General features: G+C 40.0%; 1 protein-coding gene across 1 annotated transcript; it reads left to right on the top strand.

Annotated features, from left to right (window-relative positions):
* Positions 1 to 3,558: 3,558 nt before the first annotated feature.
* ckm (creatine kinase, M-type) lies at positions 3,559 to 23,551 on the top strand. The gene is made up of 8 exons (XM_062962901.1): positions 3,559 to 3,681; positions 8,122 to 8,337; positions 9,453 to 9,607; positions 14,687 to 14,819; positions 16,707 to 16,878; positions 19,589 to 19,712; positions 21,321 to 21,510; positions 23,201 to 23,551. Exons 2-8 carry the CDS (start codon positions 8,145 to 8,147, stop codon positions 23,377 to 23,379), a joined length of 1,146 nt encoding a protein of 381 aa, XP_062818971.1. The 5' UTR covers positions 3,559 to 3,681; positions 8,122 to 8,144; the 3' UTR covers positions 23,380 to 23,551.
* The last annotated feature ends 451 nt before the right edge of the window (positions 23,552 to 24,002 follow it).

Below are 24,002 nucleotides of genomic sequence, written 5' to 3'. Positions count from 1 at the left end.
ATAATAATACATCACACAGTCCTAGATACTTGGGAAGTGTTTGAATTGTGATTTTGTAATACGAAATCCAGCATATCTATCTTGTTTGCTGTGTCATACAATAATAATAATAATAATAATAATAATAATAATAATAATAATAATAATAATAATAATGTGCTACAATTGAACCCAGTCTCAAATGCATTGTATTCTCTTTATCTGATTCCGCGGCTTCTTGCAAAAATCGACTTGGGGAAGCCACTGATTTCCACGGCCCTTTGCCTTCCATGCAATGAAATCTTGGTTCAAATATAGGAGACCTAAGCTGGATCTACTTATAATGCAGTTCTTTGTAGATCTCGCCTCAGGTAGGAAGAAACCCAGAACATTGGAGATTTGGCTCAAATCAGAGCATCAAGGAATGCATTCCAGATAATACAATTACTTTTAACCAGCAAGGAATGTATTCCAGATAGTGCAGTTACTTTTAACTGGCAAAGAATGCATTCCAGATAGTGCAATTACTTTTGACTGTCAAGGAATGCATTCCAGAAAGTGCAGTTACTTTTAACCAGCGAGGAATACATTCCAAATAGCACAATTGCTTTTAACTGGCAAAGGATGCATTCCAGATAGTGCAATTACTTTTAACCAGCAAGGAATGCATTCCAGAAAGCGCAGTTACTTTTAACCAGCAAGGAATGCATTCCAGATAGCGCAATTACTTTTAATGGGCAAAGGATGCATTCCAGATAATGCAATTACTTTTAACTGGCAAAGGATGGATTCCTGATATTGCAATTACTTTTAACTGACCAAGGATATGTTCCAGATAGTGCAATTACTTTTAACCATCAAGAAATGCATTGCAATTACTTTTAACTGGCAATAAATGCATTCAAGACAGCGAAATTAGTTTTAACTGGCAAGGAATGCATTCCAGATAGCGCAGTTACTTTTAACTGGCAAAGGATGCATTCTGGATATTTAACTGATAAAAGATATGTTCCAGATAGTGCAATTACTTTTAACAAGCAAGAAATGCATTGCAATTACTTTTAACTGGCAATGAATGCATTCCAGATAGCAAAATTACTTTTAACTGTCAAGGAATGCATTCCAGATAGTGCAGTTACATTTTACTAGGAAGGAATTAATTCCATATAGTGCAATAACCTTAAATTGGAATGCATTCTAGATAATGGAATTACTTTTAACTGGGAAGGAATGCATTCCAGATAGTTACGTTTAACTAGTTACCCATGAAGGTGCAAAGAAGTTATATCTCATTAGCAAGCGTGAAGTTACTTTATATCAGTTTCAAGGCATTTTGAACAGTTATTTCAGTTATTTTGAACAGTTTTCTTCCCATCTATCCCATCTTGTTTTTCTCAAGATTAATAATAATTAATTAATATTATGATTAATTAATTAATATTACGATTAATAATGCTCAGGGTGCAATCGTTAGTACAATATAGGCAAATATAGGGGCAAGGGGCAATCAGTTACTTTATTATAATGCGGGTGAACAAGGGTTGATGTTGGGAAAAAGAATTACTGTATATACTCGAGTATAAGCCTAGTTTTTCAGCCCTTTTTTTAAGACTGAAAAAAAACCCCTCGGCTTATACTCGGGTGAGGGTCCTGGTTGGCTTATATTTGGGTCAGCTTATAGTCGAGAATATATGGTACACTTATTATTTTTCTCTATTATTATTGGTATTATTACATTTATTATTTTTCTCTATTATTGTTGCTACTATTACATTTATTTTACTCTATTTTTATTACTATTGTTAATACATTTATTATTTCACTCTGATATTATTATTATTGCATTTATCATTTTACTCTATTTATTATTACATGTATTATTTTCCTGTATTTATTATTATTATTACATGTATTATTTTACTCTATTATTATTAAAAGGATACATAAGCACATTTACACTGAAGAAGATGAAAATAATGATTTGATCAGAGTTGGACAGTCTTATCTTAAATTTGAGCTTGATGTAAATATTCAAAAACATTTAACCTACTGATGCCTCAATTAATTTTATTGGTATCTATTTTTATTTTTGAAATTTACCACCCTCAGCTTATACTGGAGTCAATGTTTTCCCAGGGTTTTTTTGTGGTAAAATTAGGTGCCTCGGCTTATATTCGGGTCGGCTTATACTTGAGTATATACGGTAATGTAATTTTATTGGTGTCTATTTTTATTTCTGAAATTTACCACCCTCGGCTTATACCGGAGTTTTTCCAGTTTTTTTTGTGGTAAAATTAGACCAGGGCTGTGGCGCAGGCTGGTGAGCAGCCGGCTGCAGCCAGCTGCAACAAATCACTCTGACCAAGAGGTCATGAGTTCGAGGCCAGCTCGGAGCCTGCGTTTGCCTCTGTCTTTGTTCTATGAGAAGGGCGGAATATAAATACTGTAAATAAATAAATAAATAAATAAATAAATAGGTGCCTCGGCTTATATTCGGTTCGGCTTATACTCGAGTATATACAGTAATGTAATTTTATTGGTATCTATTTTTATTTCTGAAATTTACCACCCTCAGCTTATACCGGAGTCAATGTTTTCCCAGGTTTTTTGTGGTAAAATTAGGTGCCTTGGCTTATATTTGGGTCGGCTTATACTCAAGTATATACGGTAATGTAATTTTATTGGTATCTATTTTTATTTCTGAAATTTACCACCCTCCGCTTATAATGGAGTCAGTGTTTTCCCAGGTTTTTTTGCAGTAAAATTAGGTGCCTCGGCTTATATTCGGGTCGGCTTATACTCGAGTATATACGGTAATGTAATTTTATTGGTATCTATTTTTATTTCTGAAATTTACCACCCTTGGCTTATACTGGAGTCAATGTTTCCCCAGGGTTTTTTTGTGGTAAAATTAGGTGCCTTGGCTTATATTCGGGTCGGCTTATACTCGAGTATATACGGTAATGTAATTTTATTGGTATCTATTTTTATTTCTGAAATTTACCACCCTCGGCTTATACTGGAGTCGATGTTTTCCCAGGTTTTTTTGTGGTAAAATTAGGTGCCTTGGCTTATATTCGGGTCGGCTTATACACAAGTATATACGGTAATGTAATTTTATTGGTATCTATTTTTATTTCTGAAATTTACCACTCTTGGCTTATAATGGAGTCAGTGTTTTCCCAGGTTTTTTTGCAGTAAAATTAGGTGCCTCGGCTTATATTCGGGTCGGCTTATACTCGAGTATATATGGTACTGTCCCATTAAAGTGGTAACTTTCCAAAGACTAGGAATGAATTGCTTTGAAGAAGCAATGCTCCAAGCAATTGAAAAAATAAATAGCTTCCCAATCTCCGGAAGGCACAACTCTTCACATGCTCAGAGGCAACTCCGGCGACAAGTCCTGATATTATTCTTGCAGTAAAAAATACCGCCTGGGTCGGAGCCTGTTCTGGGTATTTAAAAGGACTGGCTTGCTTTGCAGGGCTCAGATGGTCCCAGCCCCACATGTATGGGGCAGCAGCGGCGTCCAATCAGGGCCTGGCTGCTGGTGGAGGGCCAGCCAATGGGAGGCCAGCACAAGGTATATAATCTTTAGGGGTCCGGGCTGGACCTTTGGGTCACCCGTTGTGCTGAAGTGAGAGAAGGCAACGCCAAGGTCCCCCGGGGAAAAATTGTGCAGGCTTTGATTCTTCTTACCAGGTAAACAAACAAACATTTTGTTTGCATTGGGAGCGAGAGAGATGGACAGGAGCAGGTGCATGAGACCGGGCTGCAGAAATGTGTCTTTACAAAGGCACGCAGAAACCAAAAAGTGGCAGCGGAGGGCTCGACACATTCGGGGTATCAAAGCAATGGCTGGGTGGCCATCTGTCGGGAGTGCTTAGGTGGTGCCTTCACCACCCAGGTTGGACTGCATAGCCCTTGGGGCCTCTTCCAGCGCTATGAGAGTGTTTAAATACAATCTGGATGGCCATCTGTCGGGAGGGATCAAATGGTACCTTCTGGTGGCTTCCTCCTTCTAATGCCTATGAGGCTGGATGGCCATCTGTCGGGAGTGCTTTGATGGTGCCTTCACCACCAAGGTTGAAATACATAGCCTTTGGGGCCTCTTCCAGCTCTATGAGAATGTTTAAATGGTTCCCGTCCCCTTGATCTGGTCATGCAAGTGTGATTTATCGTTATAATTGTACTATTTTACCTTGTTTAATAATGTGTGTTATGTCATTATGTAATGTTGTGTTGCTTTTATGACTGTAAACCGCCCTGAGTCCCATCCGGGAAATAGGGCGGTATATGAATAAAGTTTTATTATTATTATTATTATTAAATACAGTCTGGATGGCCATCTGTCGGGAGGGATCAAATGGTACCTTGCTGCCTGGTGGAAGGGGGTTGGACTGGATGGCCTCTGGCGGTTTCCTCTTTGCGATGCCTATGAGGCTGGGTGGCCAGCTGTAGGGAAGGATTTGATGGTGTAATCTGGGTAAAACAATAATAACAATAACAATAACAACAACAACAATAATAATTACTGCCTAGCAGAACGTGGTTGGACTGGATGGCCTCTGGGGGTCTTCTTGTAATGTCTATGAGGCTGAATGGCCATTTGTAGGGAAGGATTTGATTATGTCTTCTGGGTAGTAAAACCACCACCATCATCATCATCATCATTTATTATTATTATTATTATTGACACAGACATAGTATATTATTATTATTATTATTATTATTATTATTATTATTATTATTATTATTCCTGCCTAGCAGAAGGGGGTTGGACTGGATGGCCTCTGGGGTGTCTCCTTCTAATGTCTATGAGGCTGGATGGCCATCTGCAGGGAAGGATTTGGTGATGTCTTCTGGGTAGTAAAACCATCATCATCGTCATCATTTATTATTATTTTTATTGACACAGACACAGTATATTATTATTATTATTATTATTATTATTATTATTATTATTATTATTTCTTCCTGCCTGGCAGAAGGGGGTTGGACTAGATGGCCTCTGGGGGGGGGGTCTCCTTCTAATGTCTATGAGGCTGGACGGCCATCTGTTAGGGATGGATTCGATTATGTCTTATGGGTAGTAAAATCATCATAATCATTATCTATTATTAGTATTATTATTATTATTGACACAAAGACACAGTATATTATTATTATTATTATTTTATTTTATGACACAGCAAACTAGATAGATATGCTGGATTTTGTATCACAAAATCACAAGTCGAACACTTCCCAAGTGTGATGTATTTTTGGATGTATTTTATTATTATTATTATTATTATTATTATTATTATTATTATTATTATTATTATTATTTCTTCCTGCCTAGCAGAAGGGGGTTGGTTGGACTTATTATTATTATTGACACAAAGACGCAGTATATTGTTATTATTTTATTTTATGACACAGCAAAAAGATAGATATGCTGGATTTTGTATTATTTTATTATGACACAGCAAACAAGATAGATATGCTGGATTTCGTATCACAAAATCACAAGTCGAAGGCTTCCCAAGTGTCTAGGACTGTGTGATGTATTATTATTATTATTATTATTATTATTATTATTATTATTATTATTATCATCATTATTATTATGACACAACAAACAAGATAGATATGCTGGATTTTGTTTCACAAAATCACAAGTCGAACACTTCCCAAGTGTCTAGGACTGTGTGATGTATTATTATTATTATTGTTATTATTATTATTATGACACAGCAAACAAGATAGATATGCTGGATTTCATATCACAAAATCACAAGTCGAACACTTCCCAAGTGTCTAGGACTGTGTGATGTATTTTCGGATGATGCGAAAAGGGTGGCCTTTTGCATTTATTATTATTATTATTATTATTATTATTATTATTATTATTATTATTATTATTCCTGCCTGGCAGAAGGGGGTCGGACTAGATGGCCTTTAGGGGCTTCTTCCAACACTAGGATCCTGTGATAGGGAACTCCCCAAAGACTTCTATCCCTGGGTCAGTTTTTCCCCCAGCTTTGGTCTGGCCTCGAATGTCTCCGCTGACCATTGACCTTGAATGGTGCCCACTTGGGTTTTTTTCCCCCTTCCATAAGCATTTTGAGCAGGTCGGCACAAGGGAACGTCGGATCTCCGATGGTCTCCTCTTCTCGGGGTCTTTGCCAAGCTCCTTGACCAGCGATTGGGTTTCCCGGGACCGCTGACACTTTGCAAAAAAAGTATCCCTTGGAATGCGGCCTCTTCTGCGCCAGCAGGTTCTATCGGGTCCTTTTCTGGGCAAAAAACTGACCGCTATAAATAAAACATGGAATCTATCCCCACCCTCAAGGGACTAAAAATATCCCCAGTTAGTTTCCCATTGGGGCAACTGGATCGGTGGGATGGTGTGTCGACATATCCCACCCACCCGTTTGCTTCTCCACCCCTTTGACGTCCAGAGGTTTGACATTGACACGGCCTTCCGAAGGCAGGAAAGTCAGTGCTCGCCCTATTCGTTTTCAGTTTCCCAAGAAAGTTGTCCAATTTTAACCTCGTTTTCGTCATCTAATGTCATAGGTTTGCTATCCCTCTGGCAAACTTTCTCAAGCCAACCCCAATTTATCACAATCCTTTGTTGGCAAAGTTGTTTTGGAAGTGGTTTGCTTCCTATAAGATGGCAAGATTTGTCCATCATCACCCACTGGTTTTTCATAAAATCCTAGAACTAGAAGGGGCACCCAAAGGCCATCCAGTCCAATCCCTTTCTCCAATGAAGGAATAACCAATCTAAGCCCTCCCAAAAGATAGCCATCCAGCCTCTGCTTAAAAACCTCCAGAGAAGGAGACTCAACTGGACTCCAAGGCAACATATTTCAAGGTATTTCCTATGTATGTATCTCCAATTTATGGTCATCTAAGATATCCCAAGGCATTTCCAACTTAGGGTCATCTAAGATATCTCAAGGTACTTCCAACTTAGGGTCATCTAAGATATCCCAAGCCATTTCCAACTTAGGGTCATCTAAGATATCTCAAGGTACTTCCAACTTAGGATCATCTAAGATATCTCAAGGTACTTCTAACTTAGGATCATCTAAGATATCTCAAGGTACTTCCAACTTAGGGTCATCTAAGATATCTCAAGGTACTTCTAACTTAGGATCATCTAAGACATCTCAAGGTACTTCCAACTTAGGGTCATCTAAGATATCTCAAGGTACTTCCAACTTAGGGTCATCTATCTCAAGGTACTTCCAACTTAGGGTCATCTAAGATATCTCAAGGCATTTCCACCTTTGGGTCGTCTAAGATATCTCAAGGTACTTCCAACTTAAGGTCATCTAACCGTAAGTTGGAAATGCCTTGAGATATCTTAGATGACCCTAAGCTGGAAGTACCTTGTGATATCTTAGATGACCCTAAGTTGGAAGTACCTTGAGATATCTTAGATGACCCTAAATTGGAAATGCCTTGAGATATCTTAGATGACCATAAATTGGAAATACCTTGAGATATCTTAGATGACCCTAAATTGGAAATGCCTTGAGATGTCTTAGATGACCATAAATTGGAAATACCTTGAGATATCTTAGATGACCATAAATTGGAAATACCTTGAGATGTCTTAGATGACCATATATTGGAAACGCTTTGAGATATCTTAGATGACCATAAATTGGAAATACCTTGAGATGTCTTAGATGACCATAAATTGGAAATGCCTTGAGACATCTTAGATGACCCTAAGTTGGAAGTACCTTGAAGGTGGCCATACATAGGAAATACCTTGAAGTTGGAAACTTCCTGAAGGTGTCCATAAGTTAGAGATGTCTTAGATGACCATAAGTTGGAAATACCTTGAAGTTGGAAACTTTGTGAAGGTTTCCATAAGTTAGAGATATCTTAGATGACCATAAGTTGGAAATACCTTGAAGGTGACCATAAATTAGATACATCTTAGACCACCACAAGTTGGAAACCCTTGGAAGGTGTCCATACATTGGAAACCCCTTGTAGTTGGAAACCCCTCTAAGGCACAGAGCAGGCTGAGTGCCGGGCTCTTCTTTGACCTTTTCTTGAGTGGAGAGTTGGCCATTCCAAAACGGTTGTTGCCTTCTCGCCAAGCGCTTCACCTGTGTCTCCATGCCCTCGCAGGACTGGTCCCACCTGCCGCCAAGATGCCTTTCGGAAACACCCACAACAAGTACAAGCTCAACTTCAAGCCGGAGGAGGAGTTCCCGGACCTCACCAAGCACAACAACCACATGGCCAAGGTCCTGACCTTGGACATCTACAAGAAGCTGAGGGACAAGGAGACCCCCAGCGGCTTCACCGTGGACGACGTCATCCAGACCGGAGTGGACAACCCAGGTACTGGCAAAGGATGTATTCCAGATAGTGCAGTTACTTTTATTTATTTATTTATTTATTTATTACATTTATATCCTGCTCTTCTCACCCCGAGTGTAGCTGGCAAGGGATGCATTCCAAATAGTACGGTTACTTTTAACTGTCAAGAACTGCATTGCAGCTACTTTTAACTGGCAAGCAATGCATTCCAGTTAGTGCAATTACTTTTAACTGGCAAGGAATGCATTCCTCTGGTTGCTCCTGACATGAAAGAAAAAAAAAAACACTTTTAACTGGGAAGGTTTGTTATCCAGTTAATGCAATTACTTTTAACTGGCAAGGAATGCATTCCAGTTAGTGCAATTACTTTAACTGGCAAAGGATGCATTCCAAATAGTACTGTTACTTTTAACTGTCAAGAACGGCATTGCAGCTACTTTTAACTGGCAAGGAATGCATTCCAGATAGTGCAATTACTTTTAGCTGGCAAGAAAGGCATTCCAATTAGTGCAATTACTTTTAACTGTCACAAAATGCATTTCAGTTACTTTTAGCTGACAAGGAATGCATTCCAAATAGTGCAATTACTTTTAACTGGCAAGGAATGCATTCTAGATAGTGCAATTACTTTTAACTGGCAAGGAATGCATTCCATTTAGTGCAATTTCTTTTAACTATCACAAAATGCATTTCAGTTACTTTTAGCTGACAAGGAATACATTCCAGATAGTGCAATTACTTTTAATTGGGAAGGTATGCATTCCAAATAGTGCAGTTACTTTTAGCTAACAAGGAGTGACGAGTGGAGTGCCAAACAGCAAAACGCAATTCTGTTGGGTCTTGCAATGATCGTTATAAAGTGGGAAAAAGTAAAATACACAGACGAATCAACACTAATCACTGCTAAAACTCCTGTAATAAATAAATAAAAATGTGATAAAAATGGATGAGAAAGGAAAGTCCAGAAATGGATTTTGATCAGATATTAAAATGGAAATGAGCAAAGGAGAAAGTCTTGATGGGTTTCGTTTATAGTTGAAAAACACTACAAACGGAGGTAAACACCAGTCGAGATATGGAAAGAGGATCTAAACGGCAATGAGTTTATTGGGTTATGGTTTGTTTGCCACGTGCAGGCCACCCTTTCATCATGACCGTGGGCTGCGTGGCCGGAGACGAGGAGTGCTACGACGTCTTCAAGGAGCTCTTTGACCCCATCATCTCAGACCGTCACGGAGGCTACAAGGCCACCGACAAGCACAAGACAGACCTCAACCATGAGAACCTGAAGGTGAGTGCTGCTGGGTGGGCCCGTAAATTGGAGATACCTTGAGATATCCTAGATGACCATAAATTGGAGATACCTTGAGATATCCTAGATGACCATTCATTGGAGATACCTTGAGATATCCTAGATGACCATAAATTGGAGATACCTTGAGATGACCATAAATTGGAGATAACTTGAGATATCCTAGATGACCATTCATTGGAGATACCTTGAGATATCCTAGATGACCATAAATTGGAGATACCTTGAGATATCCTAGATGACCATAAATTGGAGATACCTTGAGATATCCTAGATGACCATAAATTGGAGATACCTTGAGAGGACCATAAATTGGAGATAACTTGAGATATCCTAGATGACCATTCATTGGAGATACCTTGAGATATCCTAGATGACCATAAATTGGAGATACCTTGAGATGACCATAAATTGGAGATAACTTGAGATATCCTAGATGACCATTCATTGGAGATACCTTGAGATATCCTAGATGACCATAAATTGGAGATACCTTGAGATATCCTAGATGACCATAAATTGGAGATACCTTGAGATATCCTAGATGACCATAAATTGGAGATACCTTGAGATGACCATAAATTGGAGATAACTTGAGATATCCTAGATGACCATTCATTGGAGATACCTTGAGATATCCTAGATGACCATAAATTGGAGATACCTTGAGATATCCTAGATGACCATAAATTGGAGATACCTTGAGATATCCTAGATGACCATAAATTGGAGATACCTTGAGATGACCATAAATTGGAGATAACTTGAGATATCCTAGATGACCATTCATTGGAGATACCTTGAGATATCCTAGATGACCATAAATTGGAGATACCTTGAGATATCCTAGATGACCATAAATTGGAGATACCTTGAGATATCCTAGATGACCATAAATTGGAGATACCTTGAGATGACCATAAATTGGAGATAACTTGAGATATCCTAGATGACCATTCATTGGAGATACCTTGAGATATCCTAGATGACCATAAATTGGAGATACCTTGAGATATCCTAGATGACCATAAATTGGAGATACCTTGAGATATCCTAGATGACCATAAATTGGAGATACCTTGAGATGACCATAAATTGGAGATAACTTGAGATATCCTAGATGACCATTCATTGGAGATACCTTGAGATATCCTAGATGACCATAAATTGGAGATACCTTGAGATATCCTAGATGACCATAAATTGGAGATACCTTGAGATATCCTAGATGACCATAAATTGGAGATACCTTGAGAGGACCATAAATTGGAGATAACTTGAGATATCCTAGATGACCATTCATTGGAGATACCTTGAGATATCCTAGATGACCATAAATTGGAGATACCTTGAGATGACCATAAATTGGAGATAACTTGAGATATCCTAGATGACCATAAATTGGAGATACCTTGAGATATCTCAGATGGCTGTAAGTTGGAGATACCTTGAGATATCTTAGATGACCATAAATTGGAGATACCTTGAGATATCCTAGATGGCCGTAAGTTGGAGATACCTTGAGATATCCCAGATGGCCACAAATTGGAGATACCTTGAAATATCTGAGATGACCGTGGAGATAATTTGAGATATCTGAGATGACCATAAATTGGAAACACCTTGAGCTATCTTAGATCACCATGAGTTGGAGATACCTTGAGCTATCCTAGATGGCCATAAAATGGAGATACACTGACATATCTTAGATGACCATAAATTGGAGATACCTTGAGATACCTTGAGATGACCATAAATTGGAGATGCCTTGAGATATCTTAGATGGCTGTAAGTTGGAGATACCTTGAGATATCCTAGGTGACCGTAAGTTGGAGATACCTTGAGATGACCATAAATTGGAGATACCTTGCGATATCTTAGATGGCTGTAAGTTGGAGATACCTTGAGATATCCCAGATGGCCACAAATTGAAGATACCTTGAAATATCTGAGATGACCATAGAGATAATTTGAGATATCTGAGATGACCATAAATTGGAAACACCTTGAGCTATCTTAGATCACCATGAGTTGGAGATACCTTGAGATATCCTAGATGGCCATAAAATGGAGATACACTAAAAAATCTTAGATGACCATAAATTGGAGATACCTTGAGATATCTTGAGATGACCATAAATTGGAGATACCTTGAGATATCTTAGATGGCCGTAAGTTGGAGATACCTTGAGATATCTTAGATGGCCGTAAGTTGGAGATACCTTGAGATATCTTAATCATAAGTTGGATATACCATGAGATATGTTAGATGACCATAAGTTAGAGATACCTTGAGATATCTTAGATGACCATAAATTGGAGATACCTTGAGATATCTTAGATGGCTGTAAGTTAGAGATACCTTGAGATATCTTAGATGGCCATAAAATGGAGATACCTTGAGATGTCCTAGATGACCATAAGTTGGAAATACCTTAAGATATCCTAGATGGCCGTAAGTTGGAGATACCTTGAGATGACCATAAATTGGAGATACCTTGAGATGACCATAAATTGGAGATAACTTGAGATATCTTAGATCACCATGAGTTGGAGATACCTTGAGATATCCTAGATGGCCATAAAATGGAGATACACTAAAAAATCTTAGATGACCATAAATTGGAGATACCTTGAGATATCTTGAGATGACCATAAATTGGAGATACCTTGAGATATCTTAGATGGCCGTAAGTTGGAGATACCTTGAGATATCTTAGATGGCCGTAAGTTGGAGATACCTTGAGATGACCATAAATTGGAGATACCTTGAGATGACCATAAATTGGAGATAACTTGAGATATCTTAAGTGACCATAAATTGGAGATACCTTGAGATATCTTAAATGGCCGTAAGTTGGAGAGACCTTGAGATATCCTAGATGACCATAAGTTGGAGATACCTTGAGATATCCTAGATGACCATAAATTGGAGATACCTTGAGATATCCTAGATGACCATAAATTGGAGATACCTTGAGATGACCATAAATTGGAGATAACTTGAGATATCCTAGATGACCATTCATTGGAGATACCTTGAGATATCCTAGATGACCATAAATTGGAGATACCTTGAGATATCCTAGATGACCATAAATTGGAGATACCTTGAGATATCCTAGATGACCATAAATTGGAGATACCTTGAGAGGACCATAAATTGGAGATAACTTGAGATATCCTAGATGACCATTCATTGGAGATACCTTGAGATATCCTAGATGACCATAAATTGGAGATACCTTGAGATGACCATAAATTGGAGATAACTTGAGATATCCTAGATGACCATAAATTGGAGATACCTTGAGATATCTCAGATGGCTGTAAGTTGGAGATACCTTGAGATATCTTAGATGACCATAAATTGGAGATACCTTGAGATATCCCAGATGGCCGTAAGTTGGAGATACCTTGAGATATCCCAGATGGCCACAAATTGGAGATACCTTGAAATATCTGAGATGACCGTGGAGATAATTTGAGATATCTGAGATGACCATAAATTGGAAACACCTTGAGCTATCTTAGATCACCATGAGTTGGAGATACCTTGAGCTATCCTAGATGGCCATAAAATGGAGATACACTGACATATCTTAGATGACCATAAATTGGAGATACCTTGAGATACCTTGAGATGACCATAAATTGGAGATGCCTTGAGATATCTTAGATGGCTGTAAGTTGGAGATACCTTGAGATATCCTAGGTGACCGTAAGTTGGAGATACCTTGAGATGACCATAAATTGGAGATACCTTGCGATATCTTAGATGGCTGTAAGTTGGAGATACCTTGAGATATCCCAGATGGCCACAAATTGAAGATACCTTGAAATATCTGAGATGACCATAGAGATAATTTGAGATATCTGAGATGACCATAAATTGGAAACACCTTGAGCTATCTTAGATCACCATGAGTTGGAGATACCTTGAGATATCCTAGATGGCCATAAAATGGAGATACACTAAAAAATCTTAGATGACCATAAATTGGAGATACCTTGAGATATCTTGAGATGACCATAAATTGGAGATACCTTGAGATATCTTAGATGGCCGTAAGTTGGAGATACCTTGAGATATCTTAGATGGCCGTAAGTTGGAGATACCTTGAGATATCTTAATCATAAGTTGGATATACCATGAGATATGTTAGATGACCATAAGTTAGAGATACCTTGAGATATCTTAGATGACCATAAATTGGAGATACCTTGAGATATCTTAGATGGCTGTAAGTTAGAGATACCTTGAGATATCTTAGATGGCCATAAAATGGAGATACCTTGAGATGTCCTAGATGACCATAAGTTGGAAATACCTTAAGATATCCTAGATGGCCGTAAGTTGGAGATACCTTGAGATGACCATAAATTGGAGATACCTTGAGATGACCATAAATTGGAGATAACTTGAGATATCTTAGATCACCATGAGTTGGAGATACCTTGAGATATCCTAGATGGCCATAAAATGGAGATACACTAAAAAATCTTAGATGACCATAAATTGGAGATACCTTGAGATATCTTGAGATGACCATAAATTGGAGATACCTTGAGATATCTTAGATGGCCGTAAGTTGGAGATACCTTGAGATATCTTAGATGGCCGTAAGTTGGAGATACCTTGAGATGACCATAAATTGGAGATACCTTGAGATGACCATAAATTGGAGATAACTTGAGATATCTTAAGTGACCATAAATTGGAGATACCTTGAGATATCTTAAATGGCCGTAAGTTGGAGAGACCTTGAGATATCCTAGATGACCATAAGTTGGAGATACCTTGAGATGACCATAAATTGGAGATAACTTGAGATATCTTAAGTGACTCTAAATTGGAGATACCTTGAAATGACCATAAATTGGAGATAACTTGAGATATCTTAGGTGACCATAAGTTGGAGATACCTTGAGATATATACCTCACAACCTCTGAGGATGCCTGCCATAGATGTGGGCGAAATGTCAGGAGAGAATGCTTCTGGAACATAGCCATATAGCCCGGAAAACATACAACAAGCCTCTTCCCTTTCTTCGCAGGGTGGAGATGACCTGGACCCCAACTACGTCTTCAGCAGCCGCGTGCGGACGGGACGCAGCATCAAGGGCTACACCCTGCCCCCCCACTGCAGCCGTGGGGAGCGCCGCGCCGTGGAGGCCCTCTCCATCAAGGGTAAAAACGGCACCAGGGCTTCCATGGGTGATGCCGTTTGAACTGCCCCAGACCCATCTGTGGAGTCCTGGGAGTTGTAGTTTCCCAAGGTCTCCCTCATTCACTGCTAACTAGAACTTCTCTGACCCTCCATCAACTTGAACCTTGGTGTCAAATTGCATCCATTTGGCAGAGTAGGTGCACCTTTGGTAAAACTACAACTCCCACCATTCCATAGCATGGGGGTCATGGGATTGTAGATGTGCGCCCTTAGTAAAACTACAACTCCCACCATTCCATAGCATGGGGGCCATGGGATTGTAGATGCGCGCCCTTAGTAAAACTACAACTCCCACCATTCCATAGCATGGGGGCCATGGGATTGTAGATGCGCGCCCTTAGTAAAACTACAACTCCCACCATTCCATAGCATGGGGGCCATGGGATTGTAGATGCGCGCCCTTAGTAAAACTACAACTCCCACCATTCCATAGCATGGGGGCCATGGGATTGTAGATGCGCGCCCTTAGTAAAACTACAACTCCCACCATTCCATAGCATGGGGGTCATGGCATTGTAGTATAACTATAACTCCCATGATTCTGTAGTATGGAGCCATGGTGGTTCAAGTTTTGGCAAACTGCATTACCGTATTTATTGGAATCTAATGCGCACCTAAATTTTCCAAACCCTGAAACTGAAATAAAATTGCTGCCAAATGTAATGTGCAATGGCAAAAAAATGCACTCTTTGTGATTTGGCCATTACAGTTGCAGCCTGCTTAGAATAATAATAATAATAATAATAATAATAATAATAATAATAATAATAATAATAATAATACAGTAGAGTCTCACTTATCCAACATAAACGGGCCGGCAGAACGTTGGATAAGCGAATATGTTGGATAATAAGGAGAGAATAAGGAGAAGCCTATTAAACATCAAATTAAGTTATGATTTTACAAATTAAGCACCAAAACATCATGTTATACAACAAATCTGGCAGAAAAAGTAGTTCAGTATGCAGTAATGCTACGTAGTAATTACTGTATTTACGAATTTCGCACCAAAATATCATGATATATTGGAAACATTGACTACAAAAATGTGTTGGATAATCCAGAACGTTGGATAAGTGAGTGCTGGATAAGTGCCTCAATGCCATGGGATAATGGGAATTGTAGTTTTGGATAAGTGAGATAAGCAAGTTACAAAGACAATGCCAAAAAGGGATTCCATCAAGAAAATGGAGTATGGGAATAATAATAATTGACACAACAACATTGTTTGACACGGCAAACAAGATTATTGTTATTATTATTATTATTATTATTATTATTATTATTATTATTATTATTATTATTATTATTTCCAGCGATGGAAAGAGAAAACCTTGGGGTGCATCTGTAGAATGAATTCGCTTTAAATTGCCTTGGTTTGATGCTATGGAATTGTGGGAGTTGTAGTTTGACAAGGCCTTGAGTCTTCTCTGCCAAAGAGGGCTGTAGCCTCACCAAACTACAAATCCCAGCATTGCATAGCATTGAGCCAAGGCAATTAAATGAGATGAAGTCCCTCAGAGAGGTGCAGCTCCTGAAGCAGCTTCCCGTTTTTTTGCTTCAAGATTACCGTATTGCATTGAGTATAATGCATACCTAAAGTTTGGAGAGGTCATTTATACAAATCCCAGCATTGCATAGCATTGAGCAAAGGCAATTTCATGAGAGATGGGGCTCCTCCAGCAGCTTTCCCTTTGGTTTTGGTCCAGTACTGAGATTACCGTATTGCATGGATATAATGCACACCTAAATTTTGGAGAGGTCGTTTAGTCCAGGAAAGTGAGCATGAGATTGGAGTTATGCGCTCCGAATGCAGCTCAATGCCTATGTGTCCCTTTTCCCGGCAGCTCTGAACAGCTTGACCGGAGAGTTCAAGGGCAAATACTATCCCCTGAAGGACATGACTGATGCGGAACAGCAGCAGCTGATCGATGACCACTTCCTCTTTGACAAGCCCGTCTCCCCACTCCTGCTCGCCTCCGGCATGGCCCGAGACTGGCCTGACGCCCGCGGCATCTGGTAAGCCTGGCATCCAATGGCAGGAGCATACCAGTTTGGCCCTTTCTCCAGGTGTTTTGGACTCCCACCATTCCTAACAACCGGTAGGGCTGAAGTTGGTCGAGGCCTGATTGGCGGTGACCCTATGAACCATGGCCTGATTGGTGGTGACCCTATGAACCGTGGCCCGATCGGTGGTGACCCCATGAACCATGGCCCGATCGGTGGTGACCCCATGAACCATGGCCCGATCGGTGGTGACCCCATGAACCATGGCCCGATCGGTGGTGACCCCATGAACCATGGCCCGATCGGTGGTGACCCCATGAACCATGGCCTGATTGGTGGTGACCCTATGAACCATGGCCTGATTGGTGGTGACCCTATGAACCATGGCCTGATTGGTGGTGACCCTATGAACCATGGCCTAGTTGGTGGTGACCTTTATGATCCATGGCCTGGTTGGTGGTGACCCTATCAACCGTGGCCTGATTGGTGGTGACCCCATGAACCATGGCCCGATTGGTGGTGACTCTATAGACCATGGCCTGTTTGGTGGTGACCCTATGAAATATGGTCTGATTGGTGGTGACCCCATGAACCATGGCCCGATTGGTGGTGACCCTATGAACCGTGGCCCACTTGGTGGTGACCCTATGAACCGTGGCCTGATTGGTGGTGACCCCATGAACCATGGCCCGATTGGTGGTGACCCTATGAACCGTGGCCCGATTGGTGGTGACCCTATGAACCGTGGCCCGATTGGTGGTGACCCTATGAACTGTGGCCTGATTGGTAGTGACCCCATGAACCGTGGCCCGATTGGTGGTGACTCTATGAACCATGGCCCGATCGGTGGTGACCCCATGAACCATGGCCCGATCGGTGGTGACCCCATGAACCATGGCCCGATCGGTGGTGACCTCATGAACCATGGCCTGATTGGTGGTGACCCTATGAACCATGGGATATATTAAGTGGGCTCCCATCCAAGTCCTAGCCAGGGCTGGCCCTGCTTAGCTTCCAGTGTTACAGATCATCTTGGCCTTCCAGTGTTAAGAGGTCAAGTTCATCTCGTTCATCCAGGTTCATTTCCCATCCTCTGTGCATTCAAGTTGTAACACAATTTTTGTTCCTGGGTTATTGATGGAGTTTTCTAATTGGCTCTATTCTAAAAACATGGGAAAAGTTTATTAAACTTTTATATTATACTACTAAAAGACAGACTGCGCTGGATAATCCAGAACGTTGGATAAGTGAATGTTGGTTAAGTGGGACTCTACTGTATATGATGTATTGTGTTTTATTTGATTGTGTATGCTGCCATGTTGTAAGCCGTTTTGAATCCGCCATGGGGTGAGAGAGAGCGGTATAAATACACTAAATAAAGAAATACTGTATATACTCGAGTATAAGCCTAGTTTTACTTGAGTATAAGCCTAGTTTTTCAGCCCTTTTTTAGAACTGGAAAAAAACTCCTTGGCTTATACTCAGGTGAGGGTCTTGGTGGGCTTATATTCAGGTCGGCTTATACTCGAGTATATATTTATTATTTTTCTCTATTATTATTGGTATTGCTACATTTATTATTTTACTCTATTAATTATTATTATTACATTTATTATTTTACTCTATTATTATTGTTACTTTTATATTTATTTTACTCTATTTTTATTATTACAGTAGAGTCTCACTTATCCAAGCTAAACGGGCCGGCAGAAGCTTGGATAAGCAAATATCTTGGATAATAAGGAGGGATTAAGGAAAAGCCTATTAAACATCAGATTAAGTTATGATTTTTACAAATTAAGCGCCAAAACATACAAAATTATGTTGTAATTACTGTATTTTTGAATTTAGCACCAAAATATCATGATATATTGAAAACATTGACTACAAAAATGGCTTGGATAATCCAGAAGCTTGGATAAGCAAGGCTTGGATAAGTGAGACTCTACTGTATTGATACATTTATTATTTTACTCTATTATTATTGTTACTTTTACATTTATTTTACTCTATTTTTATTATTACAGTAGAGTCTCACTTATCCAAGCTAAACGGGCCGGCAGAAGCTTGGATAAGCAAATATCTTGGATAATAAGGAGGGATTAAGGAAAAGCCTATTAAACATCAGATTAAGTTATGATTTTTACAAATTAAGCGCCAAAACATACAAAATTATGTTGTAATTACTGTATTTTTGAATTTAGCACCAAAATATCATGATATATTGAAAACATTGACTACAAAAATGGCTTGGATAATCCAGTAGCTTGGATAAGCAAGGCTTGGATAAGTGAGACTCTACTGTATTGATACATTTATTATTTTACTCTATTATTATTAAAAGCACATTTACATTGAAGAAGATGAGAATAATGATTTAATCAGAGTTGAACAGTCTTATCTTAAATTACAGTTTGATGTAAAGATTCAAAACATTTAAACTACTGATGCCTCAATTAATGGAATTTTATTGGTATCTCGGCTTATACTGGAGTCAATGTTTTCCCAGTTTTTTTGCGGTAAAATTAGGTGCCTCGGCTTATATTCGGGTCGGCTTATACTCGAGTATATATGGTAAATTTATTTACTGTACAGTAACTTATTTCAAAGCAATGACTGCACATGTAAACAAGAAATGATACTTTCAAACCAGGAACTGAATTTTTTCAATTTTTTGACATGACATGATGCAATATCCTTGACGTTGTATCTCCCTTTCCAGGCACAACGACAACAAGACCTTCCTGGTCTGGGTGAATGAGGAGGACCATCTCCGCGTCATCTCCATGCAGAAGGGCGGCAACATGAAGGAGGTCTTCCGGCGCTTCTGCGTCGGCCTCCAAAAGGTGAGCTTCCTCAAACCTTCCGTGTCGACAGTGTGACGCTGCAGCGAAAAAGGCCAATGCGATTCTAGGCTGCCTCCATAGGGCTCTCGTGTCCAAATTGAGGGAAGTCATAGTCCCACTCTCTTCTGGATCACCTTTCGTGGACTAGGACACTATGGAAGTCTTTAAACAGAAGCTGTATTGACATCTGTCGGGAGGGATCGGATGGTGTATTTCTGTATGGCAGAAGGGTGGTTGGACTGGATGACCTTTGGGATTCCTTCCAACTCTAAATAATAATAATAATAATAATAATAATAATAATAATAATAATAATAATAATAATATGCTGGATTTCATTTATTATTATTGTTGTGGTTGTTGTTGTTGTTGTTTATTAGATTTGGAAGGAATCCAGCATATCTATCATGTTTGCTGTGTCATACAATGTCGTTGTGTCATAATAATAATAATAATAATAATAATAATAATAATGTAATATTATCTTCCAGCCTGGCAGAAGTGGGTTGAACTGAATGACTTTTGGAGTCCGTTCCAACTCTAATCATAATAATGGATAATAATATAACCGTAATTCTACATTTTATGGCGAAAGGGGACTAGATGGACCTTGGGGCTCCCTTCCAACTCTAATAATAATAATAATAATAATAATAATAATAATAATAATAATAATAGTAATAGATAACGATAGATAATAATGGATAATAATATAATAGTAATTCTATCTTTATGGCAGAAGGGAGTTGGGCTGGATGTCCCTTGGGATCCCTTCCAACTTAACAACAACAACAGATAATATTGGATAATAATATAATAGTAATTCTATCTTCCTTCTCAGCAGAAGGGGGTTGGACAAGATGGCCTTTGGGGGTCCCTTCCAACTCTAGGATGTTTTCTTCTTTCTTTCTTTCTTTCTTTCTTTCTTTCTTTCTTTCTTTCTTTCTTTCTTTCTTTCTTTCTTTCTTTCTTTGGTGTTGGACTGGATGACCTTTGGGGGTCCCTTCCAGCTCTAGGATTTTCTCTTTCTTTCTTTCTTTCTTTCTTTCTTTCTTTCTTTCTTTCTTTCTTTCTTTCTTTCTTTCTTTCTTTCTTTCTTTCTTTCTTTGGTGTTGGACTGGATGACCTTTGAGTGTCCCTTCCAATTCCAGGGTGCTCTATATATATACACACATACACACACACACACACACACACACACACACACACACACACACACACACACATATATATATATATATATATCCTCAGTGGTTGGACTGGATGAGCTTTGGGGGTCCCTTCAAATGCTAGAATTCTCTACTATCTATCTATTTCTTCAGTGGTTAGACTGGATGGCCTTTAGGGGTCCCTTCCAAATCCAGGAATCCCTATTTATCTTTCTTTCTATCTATGTATTTCTCAGAAGTTGGACTGGATCTCCTTTGGAGGTCCCTTCCCACTCTAGCTATATATATATATATATATATATATATATATATATATATATATATGGAGTTGGACTATATGACCTTTGGGTGTCCCTTCTAATGCTAGGATTCTGTATCAATATATGTATTTATTGGGGTTCCGGAAGTCATCGCGTTGTTTTTGTTTTTCCTCGGGAAGATTGAGGAGATCTTCAAGCAGGCCGGCCACCCCTTCAGCTGGAACGAGCACCTGGGCTACGTCTTGACCTGTCCCTCCAACCTGGGCACCGGCCTCCGTGGCGGCGTCCACGTCAAGCTGCCCCACCTCAGCAAACACGCCAAGTTCGAGGAGATCCTGACACGCCTCCGCCTACAGAAGCGTGGCACAGGTATGGCTGCCCACCTGCCCTTGTTGACAAACAGTGAGAAACAGACCCAAATTTGACCAAAAAGAGACTAAAGTTTGACCAGTGGTCTAGAACAGGCCAAAGTTTGACTAATGGCTAGGAACATGCTAGAGCTTGACCAGTGCTCAGGAAGAGTTTGACCAATGATCAGGACTAGACTAGACTTTGATCAATGGTCAGGGACAGGGCAAGGTTTGATCAATGTTCAGGAATAGTTTGACCAGTGGTCAAGAACACACCAAAGTTTGACCAAAATAGACTAAAGTTTGATCAATGGTCAGGAACAAACTACAGCTTGACCGATGTTCAGGAACAGGCCAGAGCTTGACCAATGATCAGAAACAGTTTAACCAATGATCAAGATCAGACTAGACTTTGATCAATGATCAGAAACAGACTGAAATTTGACCAGTTCTCAGGAACAGATCAAAGTTTGACCAATGGTCCGGAACAGACTAAAGTTTGACTAATAGTCAAGAACACGCCAGAGCTTGACCAATGGTTAGGAACAGACTAGTTTGACCAGTTCTCAGGAACAGACCAAAGTTTGATCAGTGGTCAGGAACAGACCACAGTTTGATCAAAAATAGACTAGACCCATGATTAGGAACAGGCCAGAGCTGGACCAATGGTTAGGAACAGGCCAGAGTTTGACCAGTGCTCAAGAATAGTTTGTCCAATTGTCAGGAAGGCACCAACAATACGAGGGCTATCCACAAAGTAGATTATGTTTTGGAATTAAAAATAAACGAAGTATAGGAGAAAACATTTATCATATGCAGTTGAAAGCTACACCCAAATACCACATCTCACGTAGTCGCCATTCAAATCTAGGCACTTATCATAGAGATGAATGAGCTTGGCAACTCCTTCCCCACAAAACGCTGCCTCTTGCGTCCTCAACAAGCCGGTCACCCCTTCCCGCAGCTGCGCAGCATTGCCAAAACGCTGCGTTGCCAGCCACGCCCCCATTGTTGGAAACAAGTGGTTGAGGACGCAAGCGGCAGAGTTTTGTGGGGAAGTAGTTGCCAAGCTCATTCATTGCTATGATAAGTGCCTAGATTTGAATGGGGACTATGTTGAGAAGTGGTATTTGGGTCTGGCTTTCAACTGCATATGGTAAATGTTTTCTCCTATACTTTGTTCATTTTTAATTACAAAACGTAATCTACTTTCTGGATAATCCTCGTATGATTAGGAACAGGCCAGAGCGTGACCAATGGTCAGGAACAGACTAGAGTTTGACCAATAGCCAAGAACAGGCCAGAGCTTGACCAATGGTTAGGAACAGACTAGTTTGACCATTTCTCAGGAATAAACCAAAGTTTGATAAATGGTCAGGAACAGACCACAGTTTGATCAAAAATAGACTAGAGTTTGACCCATGATTAGGAACAGGCCAGAGCTGGACCAATGGTTAGGAACAGGCCATAGTTTGACCAGTGCTCAAGCAGTTTGACCAATGGTCAGGAAGACACCAAAAATATGCTAGAGTTTGACCCATGATTAAGAACAGGCCAGTACCTGTTAGGAACAGACTAGACTTTGGCTAATGGTCAAGAACAAGCCAGAGCTTGACCAGTACTCGGGAATAATTTGCCCAATGGTCAGGAACAGGCTTGGGTGGGACACGTGTGGCCGGGACTCCGCCTCAGTCTCCTTTGCCCGGCAGGCGGTGTGGATACGGAGGCCGTGGGCGCCGTCTTCGACATCTCCAACGCTGACCGCTTGGGCTCCTCCGAAGTCTACCAGGTGCAGCTGGTGGTGGACGGGGTCAAGCTGATGGTGGAGATGGAGAAGAAGCTGGAGAAAGGCCAAGCCATCGACGACATGATCCCCGCGCAGAAGTGAGCCGCCTGGGCAGAGCCGTGCCTGCCCCGCACGCCGGGGGCCGGACTCAGGGCGGTGTGACCCCAAGGCCCCTGTCCGGCCGCCCCCTCGGTCAACCACGAAGAGCCATCGCTGCTGGCTGAGAGAATAAAGCCAAGGGCGGGCCGCTAAAGCCTTGCCTTCCCCTCACAGACTTCTCCTTGGTCTGGTTTTCTTTTGAGAAACGAGTCGCCAAAGAGGTCCATCTACAGTGCCAAATTAATGCGGTTTGGCTCCACTTTGACTGCTGTGTTGCAATGCAGTGCAATCCTGGGATTCGAAATCCGGCCCTCTTGGGCTTTGGGAAACTACAACTCCCAGCATTGCATAGCATTGGAGTCAAACTGGATTAATTCTACAGTGTAGATGCACCTTTTGAAAACAGTAGGGAGTTTTCAATTTAATAGAGTCTCCCTCAGGAAAGATAAAGTAGGGTATACATAAACATAATAATGAACATTATTATTATTATTATTATTATTATTATTATTATTATTATTATTATTATTATTATTATTACCGTATATACTCGAGTATAAGCAGACCATAATATACGCCGGGGCACCTAATTTTAATACAAAAAAAACTGGGGAAACTTATTGATT

This window comes from Anolis carolinensis, unplaced genomic scaffold (genome assembly GCF_035594765.1).
Source record: "Anolis carolinensis isolate JA03-04 unplaced genomic scaffold, rAnoCar3.1.pri scaffold_10, whole genome shotgun sequence".
Lineage (NCBI taxonomy): Eukaryota > Metazoa > Chordata > Lepidosauria > Squamata > Dactyloidae > Anolis > Anolis carolinensis.
Note: the sequence above shows the minus strand (reverse complement) of the source record. Positions and strands in the feature narration are given on the sequence as shown.

Coding starts and splice junctions, on each gene's coding strand:
- ckm (XM_062962901.1), top strand. CDS start 8,145: ATGCCTTTCGGAAACACCCACAACAAGTACAAGCTCAACTTCAAGCCG. Junction 19,713..21,320: donor TCTGCGTCGGCCTCCAAAAG/GTGAGCTTCCTC, acceptor TTCCTCGGGAAG/ATTGAGGAGATCTTCAAGCA. Junction 21,511..23,200: donor CCTACAGAAGCGTGGCACAG/GTATGGCTGCCC, acceptor TTTGCCCGGCAG/GCGGTGTGGATACGGAGGCC.